The sequence below is a fragment of the Mus musculus genome, chromosome 6 (genome assembly GCF_000001635.26).
Source record: "Mus musculus strain C57BL/6J chromosome 6, GRCm38.p6 C57BL/6J".
NCBI lineage: Eukaryota > Metazoa > Chordata > Mammalia > Rodentia > Muridae > Mus > Mus musculus.
Window position 1 is genome coordinate 56,096,127 of NC_000072.6, and position 12,635 is coordinate 56,108,761.

Sequence of the window (12,635 nt, forward strand, 5' to 3'; positions counted from 1 at the left end):
TTCTTATGCAGATCTACAATGAAAAAGAGCTCACAGGGTAAAAAGAAATACAAAATGCTGAGTTCAAGGAGAAAAAGATCACCAGGAAATTCAATGTTGGACATAAATTTTGTGTTCAACGAGATGAAAAGCTTAAAGAAAGTCTGATGCAAAATGGAGTAAAGGGAGAGATGGCCTCAGGGGCAGACCCCACTCAACCAAGCTTCCAACTCTTAATAAGGAGCCCATAGAATTAAAGGAGAGCTTATGCAACAACAACAACAAAAAAGTACCAATAAATCAAAGCTTATGCAAATACATGCAGGGGGCCAAGTTCCATCCCAGGCAAGCAGAACTGGTCAGATTCCAACCATGTGATTCTGAGTATAGAGTCAAGGAAGCCATAATAAAGAGGTTGTAGACTCTTCCTCGGCAGTTAAAGAAAGCCACTAGCTGAGGGCAGGCTTGTGGCAGGGAGTCCCCTGCTTGCCATGGCCTCAAGCTGTGAAAGTGAAGCCTTGATTGTGTAAGAGACTCCAAGATGTTGGAGATGCCAGAACTGAGAGATGTCTACTGAGAACTTCAAACACCAGAAAAAAAAATTGTGCTGTAGTTAACAGAGCTGGAATCTAAGCCTTTTGATTTGAGCCTTTGGTCTTTTTAGACTTTTAAACAGTCTTGAGACTGTGGAAGACTGGGGACTTTTGAAGTCAGACTAAATGCACTTTGCTTTATATGGCTACAAGCCTATGGGAGCCAGGGAATGAAATGTTGTGGTTTGAATGTGAATGACCCCCTCATGTTCATACTGGGAATGTTTGATTCCCTGTGGCAGCTCCATCAGGGACTCCATATTCACTCTGTCAGTGTTTGTCAGCCTATGGAGAGTGAGGGTCACAGTGCCATCTGCAGACATTTGAGCCCTTTAATTAGGAGTGAGGTATCGGTGGGATGGGCTTGGCCTGGCAATTCCAGTGTAAATGAATACTCAGTGAAGAGACTGTTTTGAGTTGAAGAGAGGAGCCATCTTTCTTCTGAACAACCAATACGCTTTGGCCTCACAGATGCTATTTTTAAGTCATTTCTGCTCATGTATCTTTAGGTTTTCAGAAAACTCAGATCTGGCTTATGACTTATTACTGCAAACTGGGGAGGCTCTTTGCCCTGCATTTCCACATAAAGACAATTTCCTGGGCTAATAGTTTCCCTTTATCCTTCCACTCTTATTCTGCCTTTTCTTTTTTCTTTTTTCTTTTTGTTTTTTGCCCTCTGCCCCTTCTCATTCTTTCTACATATGTATGTGGGTTCATGTGTGCATGTACGTATGCATGCACACATAAGTGTGTAGGCCACAGAACAACATCAGTTGTCATTCTTCAGTCACTGTCCACCACGGTTTTAGAACAGAATATTTCAATGGTCTGGAATTCATTGAGTAGGTATGGTGGTTTGAACAATAACAGCTCCGATAATCTTTTAAATTTGAATGCTTGGTACCCTGGTTAGTGGAACTGGGAAGGATTAGGAGCTGTGGTTATGTTAAAGTAGGTGAGGTCTGGGTATAGGAGTTGTGTCACTGGGGATGGGTTTTGAGATTTCAAATGCCCACACCAGACCTGGTCTCTCTCTCTGTCTCTCTTTCTGTCTGTCTGTCATGAACTCTACTACCATCTATAATCCAAATTGAATGCTTCCTCTTATAAAATGTTACCTTAGTCACGGTGTCTCCTCACACACATACAGTAGACTGGTTGTCCAGCAAGGCCCAGAGTTCCACCTATCTTCACCCTTTGAGTGCTATACCACCCAGCTTTTCTTTAATGTGGGTTCTGGAAATGAAACTGGTGTGATTATGTTCTGAAGATGAACACTTTATCAACCATGTGGGCCATCTTCCCAGCCTTTATTCTGCTTTCTTAATTTAAAGAGTCTATTCAAGTTATGAGTCTTTAGAATTCGCAAATATTTTATAAGTAGGCAAGGCATACAAAAGAATAAGCAAGTACATTGAAACAGACTTTATTTCATTTTTGTCAACTATTAAGGTTTAAAAACATCTATTTCAGGATAAAACTTTGAGGGTCAGGTAACAATACTCATGCAAGTGTGCTTTGTAAACAATGGAGTATAATAATGTAAGTGTTTGGGTTTTACTCTAAGGGAAGTGTGTGTGTGTGTGTGTGTGTGTGTGTGTGTGTGTGTGTGTGTATGGTGTGTGTGTGCTTGTCAGTGCTAATAATGCAATGCGCATATGCACATGGAAATATGTCATGGTTGGAAAGGGACATTTTAAAGCCAAGAATTAAATTGTCCTTGATCTACAGTGAATGTTTAGAGAGTAAACTATCTAATCAGTCAGCTCGGGGCAGAAATGTCACCAGGGCGACTCGTGTGACTGGTGTCTTTTGACAAACGAATAGCTTTCAGATATTTCAAATTAATGTCCTTGGCTCCCTCAGCTGAAAGGCAATGAATCCAATTATTCAGGAGACTGGAAATGGGATGGAGATGGAAGTGACAGTCAAGGCTGCCACCCACACAGTGAACACACGTTCCTAAGACAGGACAGCCTGAGGTTAGTGAGAAACCCCAATGATTTGTGACTGAACTCAACCATTTCATTTCCCTTCTACAAAGATGGGTGGCACAAGCTCAAGCCTGAGGGGAAAAGAGTGGTTTAAGTGCCTGTGAGTCCAAATATCATCCTCCTGAATGGTACTGCTATAAATACAACCCACTGGGCAGCATGGGTATAGAAAGGCCATGATGGCAAAGGATATTGACATAGTAGGCATTTTAAATCTATGTTTTTGAGCATATTATAAATGCCTGCTCTTACAGTAGTCATAACTTTCTGGCCATTGTTGCTAAGTGTACCTACTGACATTGTTGTGTTCTACTCGGCCATTTGTAGTAGGCTGATGTCTCAGAACAAATGATCACTTGTGTTTTCTTTTTATATCCTAAAAGAAAGGGCATTAAGTTCTCTTTCATTGTAGAATCACAGCAGCTTAGGAGATCTCAAACTGAGTCTCCCAAAGGGTTATTCTCCAGCAATGTACGCATGCCCAGAGCTCGTACCTGCAGTGTACTTTCCCACACTACACCATCAGTTCTATGTTTGCTCTGGCGAGACTTGTTTTCTCTTTGCAAAATACAACGAGCTCTTCACACATCAGCATTTATTTATGCTGCTTAAATATAGCTCTTTTAACATTTGATTGTGCTAAGAAATTGGACACCCCCACAGTATTTGCAATGTTTAAACCTATAGCTGAACATCTAACAACTTGTTCAGGAACGATATTCTAAAATGTGACAAAATCTAATATTCAGACAGATTCGTTTCTGTTATTTAGAATACATATGCTAAAATAAAAACGTCCAACTTCATTGATCAATAGCAGAGAGGTGGTTAAATAAATACTACTAAATAAATACTAGAGATACTAGATGCATTTATGTTTGTGCTAAAATTATATGAATGAGGAGGCTTAAAAAACAGGATAATGTTTACACGTTAATATTATATGAAATGAGTCATAGTGATAACTTAGGTACACTGCATCACCTTAACTATGTAAACAGAGTAGTTTACACATAGTAAAGTGTGCACAGTCAAAGACCTTAAGGAAACGCAGTGAAATGCTGGCAGTGATTAATTGTGGGGTGGGGTAGTACAAGTAACTAAGTTCTTGTTGATGATCTGATAACAGCACTTTTATAATTAAACAACCAGATCCCACAGGGAAGAAGTACATAGCTAAAGGTTATAATTTATAAACTGGCAAGGCAGGTAGTAATACAGCAGAGTTACTGTGTGAATAATATGCAGAGCCACACTGAGTAGTGATTGTGTGATACAGTCCATCACCACAAGGGCTGCTTCTTAGTTGCTGGTTGCAGATCTTATGACAGTAAATGGCATCTCTCCTTATAGACAATGATAATGGGCAAACTAATGCTACTCTGTTTAAAAGGAAAGGAAAACATTTCCAAGAATGGAGGAAGAAAATAATTTAGAATTTGAAAGTTGGCATTCAGGATTATGATACCATTGTACTAAGTGAAAAAATTACTTGGAAGCCAACCTAACTCTAGGACAGCAACCTTAGCTTCTGATAACGCATTGAACATAACCTTAACCCCCATGAAGACTTTACAAACACGGCGGCCTACTGTGAGTAACCCCTAGTGTGCAATAGAAGTGGTTGCTATTTGAACATTACCCAGGATTCAGGAGGGTGTAAGTAATGGTGGTAGAGCAGGTTCGGACAGCCCCAGATTTGGCATAGAGAGTAGACAACAACTCCGAGAAAAACACAGCCATCTCTTTGTTTCAAATTCCAATAAAGAGGTTAACTAATGTCTTTATTTGACAATTAGAGGAACATACAATTATTTATTACTAGATGTTAGGGGGAATTATACATGAAGGATTATCAGGCTCTTTTGTGCAATAAAGATTTACAATAAACATATTTTTAAATGTTTTAACAGCAGTTTGGCACTCTCTGTTTTTACATGAATCCCGTGCTTCGATTTTGCATTTGGAGGTGTGATGTTACAGTGTGTGAACAATTAGCATGACGGTACAGCACCATAGGGGACAGAATACTTTTCCTTAGAATGGATGGCCATTCCCTTGCTCTGTGATGGATACATGCAAGCTGAAACCTGCACTATGTCTGCCTGAGACTCCCTCACATCAGGGAAGTACATGATATTGTGCCATGAAGTAAACACAAGCCATTTCCGATCTTCCTTTTTGGAAAGGCATCTGCAGTACCACAACCATACATTTCTTAACTCCCCCTCTCCCAACAACTAGGTATGTGGCCTAATCTGGGAAAAGTCTGGCAGGCTGGCAGCCTTCTTTCTTCAGAGTTCTGCTAAATGTTCTTGACAGCATTTTAGACACTTGTCACAAATCTAGCCGTCTGGATCTGAACAGCAGCAACATCTAAGGCTTAGAAAGGGTTTCTACCTTCTATTCCTATATAGGCAGGGGAGAGAAGCTCCCTACAAGGAATGAGTGAGTCTACAGACTCATGATGAGAACATAACATCCAGAGGAAAAAACCCTTGTAACAGAAAAAAAAAAATGTCCTACAATCAAGGAAGACAAAACATTGTATTAACCTGTAAGTTGCTTTGAAAAATTTCCTCCCATTCTGAGTTCCTTGTCCTTGCCTCCCTTTACCAATATATCCCTTTCTCCCTGTATAGCTTCTTCACTTTGCTTTAGACACTTAACACTTCCTCATTTGGATTACACTAGAAAATGTGCCCCCCCCCCACTATTTTGTGTTTCTCTGTGCTCAAATGATACTGCAGGTAGCATGGCTTATCTGGACAGAAGCCACTGAAGAGACTTGGGAAATGACAGAAAATGTGAGACACAAAGGAAACCACGAAGGGAAGGGCATGAAGCAGGGAGAGGATACTTCAAAAGTCAAGCGGGTGTCCCTGTACAGCGGAACAAAAGAGCTAAGACAACCCGAGCCAAGATCTACAAATGAAAATAGCAAAAATATTTTAAAATCTTACAGCATATAAAATTGTATAAAATCGCCTCAAAACAAGAAAAAAAAAAAAAGAAAGAAAGGAATTCTCTACAGTCTGTTTCTAGAATCCATCACTGGATGGTATGTATGGCTGTAGATTTTCACTATAAAGCTATAAGTATTAATGTGTGTGTTTTTTATATCATCACACATATCACATGTATACCTATTTGAAGACAAGGGCAGCAGTATACAAAGCCCCCTCCCTAGTATAGAGCACATAAGAAGAGCAGATATAAGCAGAGGTATGCCTCCTGAGCACTTGGTTAAAAGCCATTTCAGCCCCAGGGCTCTAGTGAGCTTGCCTGTGAGTGCTTCTGCAAGTGTAGACTTCAGCTCCCATGAAGAGTGTGTCCATGTGGGAGCCTCAGAGGCAATGGGTGAGCCTGAGCCCTCCAGAAAAGATGCTCAGTACTGACACTGACTGTGGACTGGTACAGTCAGCAGTCACACAGAAGGCAGATGAATCCCCAGCAGAGAAGCTAGGTAAGTGTGTTCTGGTTGAGCTGAAAGGTTCCACCATTCTCCTGTTCCTGACTCTGCAATGGCCCCTTAGTTTGGGAACAGGTGTATCAGGGAAACCTGCCCTTGCCAGTGTTAACCCAGTTCCACTTGAACAAAAGTCAGGATGAATGCTAATTCATCTCTAATATGTGTGCCGATATTTTGAGTGAAAATGGGAAGCAGCGTTGATATAAGAAGATAATCAGAACTTCAGTCTTTAAAGCCTGACCTTGAACTTCTCGGATCAGGTCTCCTGCTGGCCTCACCATTGTTTCCTGAGAAAACAAGTTCTTAAATGAGGCTGGCTTTGCTCATCACAGGAGATCTCCTGGAGAGAACATCCCCCATACAAAGATCCACTGAGAAGCTCACATTTTTCTAACCTTACTCACATTTGCTAAACACTGCAGTCAAATCAGTAGGTGGCCCTGGTTATATCCTGACTTCAGGGCCACCTCTGTGCCCACCAGTGTTTCTGCTTGGACATAGGGTAATGAGTCCCCTGGTTTCACAGGAACGTTGTTGCTGTTCATAACTGGCAGCTCATTATGCTCTCTTTCTCAGTGATAATGAGGCCTTTAATCACGGATCGCTGTTGATGGATTACAAGTATAATTTTCCATTTGTTCAAGAATAAGAACCAATATAACATCATTATTGAAACATTATATTCAATAACACTCAGCTTCACTGCAGCTGGGCGTTGTGCCCACCACGGTAGCAGAGCAAACCCTGCAGTGATTTCTCATGCTGCATTGATAGTATTTCCCATTTGTTTCAAGAGCGTCCAAGTTTCAGCTTGGATTCTAAGCAGAGTCATGAGCACTTCCTGCAGTTCTGTGGCATTATCCCTCCTGGTTCAGTCTCTGAAGAACCTCATTTCATTGATTTTATTTATTCATTTTTTTGTTTTGTTTTTGTTGTTCTTTCTCAAAATTAAAGGCCACAGAAAATATATTAATCGACTTTCATGCACTTGTTAGCTCTGACAATTTCCCCAAATAGCCTGCTGTTTCCCCTTGTGATTCAAGTATGTCTGCATTTACCCAGAATGCAAGTCTCATGAATACAGCCACATGGAAGGAGAAGGTTTGGAATATGTTGTAAAGGAAATTTGAACTTTGTTTGAATTGGAAGGGGACAGTATGATTCCATCTGACAGTGCTCCCATGTGTCCTGAATGTTGGCTGGGTGACAGGCACTGTGACAGACCAGACCTCTAATTCCTGCAGTGTGGCTGGGCATCTCAGTGTTAGAATGAAGAGTCTGACTGGGAATAAAGGTACTCCCCCAATCTCTTTTATTTGGAAAATTATGCTACACTCAGACTTGCAATCCTGGAATCTTCTCTGTCTCATCATGAAAAGGATTTTCTACTTTTTATTATTTTTTTCCCCACACTCATTGGGAGAACATTATAAAATGTTTCTCGTTATAAAATGTCTACTCACACATTAACAAACACCAGAGGAAGATATACCTTATTTGTCCCCCCATCTCTCCTCCCATTGACTCATAAAGTCTGTGTAAAGAAAACTTACTCATGAGAGAAGAGAGTTCAGGTTCCCAAGTGCCAGAATGTGGAGCACAAAATAGCCCCCTCCCCTCACACTGTATGATAACATTACCCTTCCCTTTTCATTTTTATGCTTTCTAATGTCATGGCTGGAGTTAGAAAATATGATGTCTGAGATTCTACAAAGGAGATAAATCTGCAACACTAGCTTGCCTTTGCCTTTAGTGCTTATCATGATGTCTATAAAGGTAGATGTGCGCAGAATCCTGTCAGATGTCTTCAATAGTTTCTTAAAAGTTCCAAGAACAAAACGGCCAGTGGAAAAAAGTGCTTTAATGATTTAGAAATGTATCTTTTAATTGATGCCATAAGCTACTGGGACACACAGACTAGGAAAGGCAGCTACAAATAAGAAATAAAAACCACAACTCCGTAAGGATCAGTCCCTCTGTCCTGAGATGAGACCATAGTGACATAACTTGGATATAGACTTGTTGGGTGATATGAAGGTACAACTCAAGAAGTGATTCCAGTTATCAAGCTATACTCAGAAACATGAAAAGTATTTATTGTAATACTAATGAGTATGAGGCCACTGATGTGCCCACGGTTTCTTATAGTAACTCTGGTGTGCAAGGCTGCACTATGCACATGAACCAGAGCAAGATGATAACTGGGGTATGGGATGATGCCGGTTGGATATCAAAGCAAAACTTGGAAGAAGCTGTTTCAAGAAAAGCAAAACCCACGTTAAAAAATGCTAGAGCTTTGGAAATATTGTTTCTTCTTGTGAATACTGACCTGGAATAATTATTCTAATGTGGTATCAGATCTAGGATGAGTTTAGAGCAGAGTAGTGTGCTGCTAAACAAATGGCTTTGCATGTGTAGTCAATGTGCTTTGACACTTGAGAAGTAGAATGCTGGGACTGAGTTAGCAGAGCTTTTGTTCCTTCTTTTCCCATTCTTTTTCAGCAGATTAGTGGCTAACAGCAAATTTAAATCATTTACATCTTCACTGATTCTAGAGAAATGGCTATATTCCTATTTCTTTTTAAATATTGTGTAGTATTATTTGCTAGATTATAAAATGAAGCAGTAGGCATTCTGTATCAACTGCCCAAGTGCTTCACATACAAAAATATAGAGTAGATGTGAGGTAAAAGGCCCATGTTCCAAAGGCATAGACTGCATACACTCAAGCATTGAATTGACACACGGAATCAGTCTACCTTTAAGAACACAGTTTGTAATCCGGTGATCCCTGGGTGGCATGCAGCTCATAAGCACATTTTCTTGCACTAGTGCAGCGTAAGCATCTGAATTCGAAGCCAATGTATAAAACTTTGTAGGAGATTTACACAAAATACTGTGTACGTAGGACCCCTGTTCCTACACAGCACAGATATAGCCCATGATACTGGGCTGCTGCTTTCTTACCACAGCATCTCCTTCAGCAGTTCCTCCCCATCCTTACTCTTCACTAACACCCAGCCTCATCAATTCCTGAGCATCCTCACTCTTCTCTCACAGCCATGCCTCTCCAGGACCCCAACATTCTTACTCTTTCTTACTGTCTCCTTGATATCACAGCCCATCAAACTGCCTTGTATTCCAATACTTAGATATTACATGGCTTGTTCTAATCATGACATTTGGCCCTTCCATCTATGCTCCCAAAGTTATTTAAATCTGAAAGCTCATAGTTTAGTTAGGAAAGCAGATAGAGCAATGAAGAAGTGTCAGTGTTGTGATGAGGCCAAATATACAACCAACAGAGAAAAGTCAGTAAACATCGGTTCTGTGTGCTCCAGGCAACAACTTTCTTCCCGACTTCCTGCTGTAGCCTGTTTCTGTGAGCCAAGAGGTCGTAAGGACCCTACACAGTCTTCTTTAACCTCTCAAGAAACACTAATAACTTATTTCAGCAATACAGATACTTTAAAATATCTGACTGTATGCTTTTAATATAGAAATTAAATCTGTGGAGCTCATCTAAGTTTATTACCTAGTTCATTTTTTTTTCCCTAACATTAATCCTATAAGACATGCATTATGTTCAAAAAGGACCTAAAACTATAAAATAAAAATACATCCAAATCAAATGATGGGGGGAAAAAAATCACACCTTCCTTGCATTTCACTGGATCCCACTTTCTGTTTGGCTTCAGAAAAATCTACTTTTATTCCCTTTTCCTACCAAATATCTTATCTTTATTTTCTATTTGTGCTATTAATAAACTCCTTTATAGTGTTAAAAATCTCATTTAAATGAATCTCATCTCTCTGGTTCTGGGTCCCTTATCACTTCCCTTTCTAAAGCATTTTTAAATTAATGAGGCCAATTTATAGATATTCAAAAGAAAATGAACAGACAGTGGTCAACATTTGAGCGACATTGTAGTGATTGGTACTTCCCAGTCACAGCACTGGGGAACCCGCCTGGCAATATGGTCATCAGCTAACACATTCAAGTATATATTTATGAATTTACAGATAATAAATTAAGCATCAAATACAGAGACCTACAGGATAAGCTCCTCTTTAAAAAACAGTTTTGTATTACACAAATGGGAAAAAATTGTTCTTAATTTTAAGTCATAAAGTAAACTGAAAAAAAAATGAAAGTTGTTGACTGATGAAAAATAAAAGAACCAGAGATTGGCATTTCACTGTAGTCGTAATGAAGGCCAGTCTGGCTATATTCACCATCAGGAGCCGGGGTGAAAGGCAACAATCTAAGATAACAGCATTAACAAAAACAAAACGGCAGTCTCCAGGTCTCACTCAGCGCATCCGGAATGGCAGTCTTTCACCAGGTCCAGAAAGCCAGATTACTAGTAATGGATTATAAAGTGGCCTTTCATGTTTGATTTCTGCTGGGCTGGGGATGGGGGGGAAACCAAAATGAAAATAAAAAGAACATAAGGAACCACACATGGGTTTTGTGTGTTCAGGGAAAGAAATCCCCCAGAATTCTAAGACCTCAAGCCAACCCCCAGAGGCCCCTGGGAGGGAGAGAGAAGGCCAAATGTGGGACTTGGCTTTGAAAGCTGTACACCTTCCCCAGCTATGAGTCTTTGTGGAAGAAGGAGAATGGAGAAGCTCAGCTAAAATGGCGGGAGACACTGGCAGCCTCAGTCTATGTGAGGTCTTTTCTACTCCTCTGGATCTGAAAGAAAGAAAAAGAAAAAGAAAAGTGTCAATGCTGCCTTCCCTCCCCCTCTACCCTCAAGGTCTCAGGAAAAGAAAATCTGGGGCAAAAAATCAAGGCAATCAATGGAACAATTCAGATTAATCATAGCAGAAAACCAGTTGGGAGATAGGAGAGCTCTGCTGTCCAAAACAAGACGCATTCTATTCATAAGGAAAATCTCAGGAGGGAACCTTAAGCCCCAGACACATATGTACAGACACAAGGGCTGTCTAAACTGGGTCTACAGGCATTCAGCTCAAGCACTGTTTAATAAGTCACTTTTTTTTTTTTTTGTCACGGAGAGGACAGTGGCTGAGAGTCTGGCTAGTGTATTTCAATGGTTGATGGGATCGGAATAAATCAGATTGCTCCAATCTTGTTTCCATGCAAAGAGAAACCTTCTCAGAATATCTGTCCCATTTACAGAGAAGCTTCCCAAAGACTTCCCAAACAAGAAATGCCCCAGCCCAAATCATCATGCAAACACATCCAGAGGAAGAGTCAAAGACGAAAACAAAGATGGAAACAGAAGTAAATTCATGGAAATAGACAATATTGGGATTTTTTTTTTCACCTGGTGAACTCTATCCCGCTTATCCTCAAAGCCTTAAAGCAACAGCCCCTGTAGGACTGGCAGGCACTGGTGTTCCAGTAAGTCATCCTTCCCTGTTGGAAAAGTTCCCTGCTGTGCAGGGCCCCAAAGGAATGACAGTGTAGGATTCCAGCCTCTAGGAAGGGTAATCGCTTCATCTACAGCAGTCTTAGAAGTAATCTCAGGACAAGGAAAGCTTCCCCTTCAAACTTTAAGATACTTTCCTAAATAAGACTTAGCTGAAATTAGGCAGAAAACTAGTTGCAAGATAGGACAGCCCCTTCTGATCTATTGTAATTATAGCCAAGTCTCAGTTTTCCAGGGGCCATTGATCCCGACCTCCTGCTGCTCCTTTTATTCTGGGCTTGATGTTTGCTATGTTTACCATTAGCAACTGCACCCATTTGGGAGAAATAATAGAAAAAAAAAAAAAAACAAAAACAAAAAACCCAGCCCTTAGGCCAGTCCTTCTCTATTGACAGCACTTAGCAGCAAGGGAGGGAGACAAGACCAAAGGTAACATTGAAAATTAGAATTTTTCTATAGCTTATACAGTTTGGTCCACAAGGGAATTGAAAACTGGATCTCCCTTCTTAGTGCTCAGGCCCTGCCACTATCAGTTTAAGGTCATACATAAACGTGACTCCTTATAGATGGTACTCATCACAGTCACAGATACTCCTCCAAAACTCAATTTTGTTATGATGGATGGCATAAGAGTTTTGTTTTGTTTAAAATAAGACACTTTGGTTAGAAGGAAGCTGAGGGCAATTTGCTCAAAAGCACCATCATTAAACGTAGTAGGCTCTGCCTGGCTGGCTAACAAGGAGTGTGACAGCCCTCCAACATTGCAAGTAGTCTGGATTATCAGTGGCCTGCTGTCAAAAGTTGTTCCAGAGATGGAAAGATCTCAGGATCTTAGATCTTCCCACCTTTCTAATCATCGCTTAAGTGTGAAACAGAGGAATGAGTGCTTCCTCAGGCTCTAGACCTCAACTGAGCTTTTTCTAATATTGGATCAAAGTTGGGGAGGTATGGGGGGGCTAAGGATAAAGAAAGGATGTATATTTAAACAGTATGTGAGTTTGTTACTATTATATATAAGATCAACAGCAAAACACCAAGAGGTTACAGATCCCTGGCCATCATTCCAGCCTCAAACACATAGCTTGCTTAGGGTAATTTTTATTTAAGATGCTTTACCCTAGATGTCCACTTTTGTAGCTTCTCAAAGGATGATGTTCTCTGACAAACTTGACTCTTTGAGATGAGGAAAATCATC

At 40.4% G+C, this 12,635-nt stretch overlaps 1 protein-coding gene across 22 annotated transcripts in view; it reads right to left on the reverse strand.

Moving 5' to 3' along the window:
• Positions 1 to 12,635, reverse strand: part of Pde1c (phosphodiesterase 1C) — a 582,713-nt gene that overhangs the window by 26,329 nt on the left and 543,749 nt on the right. For 6 of the 22 annotated variants that reach the window (NM_001159957.1, XM_030255221.1, NM_001159960.1 and 3 more), the window contains one exon: positions 4,313 to 10,737. The exons of 15 other annotated variants lie outside the window; for them this stretch is intronic. In NM_001159957.1, the coding sequence (NP_001153429.1) occupies positions 10,724 to 10,737 (14 nt within the window). In that variant the 3' untranslated portion in view covers positions 4,313 to 10,723. Of the gene's footprint in view, positions 1 to 4,312; positions 10,738 to 12,635 lie in introns of those variants that run through there. One more of the 22 variants, XM_006505733.4, reaches the window with a different exon arrangement.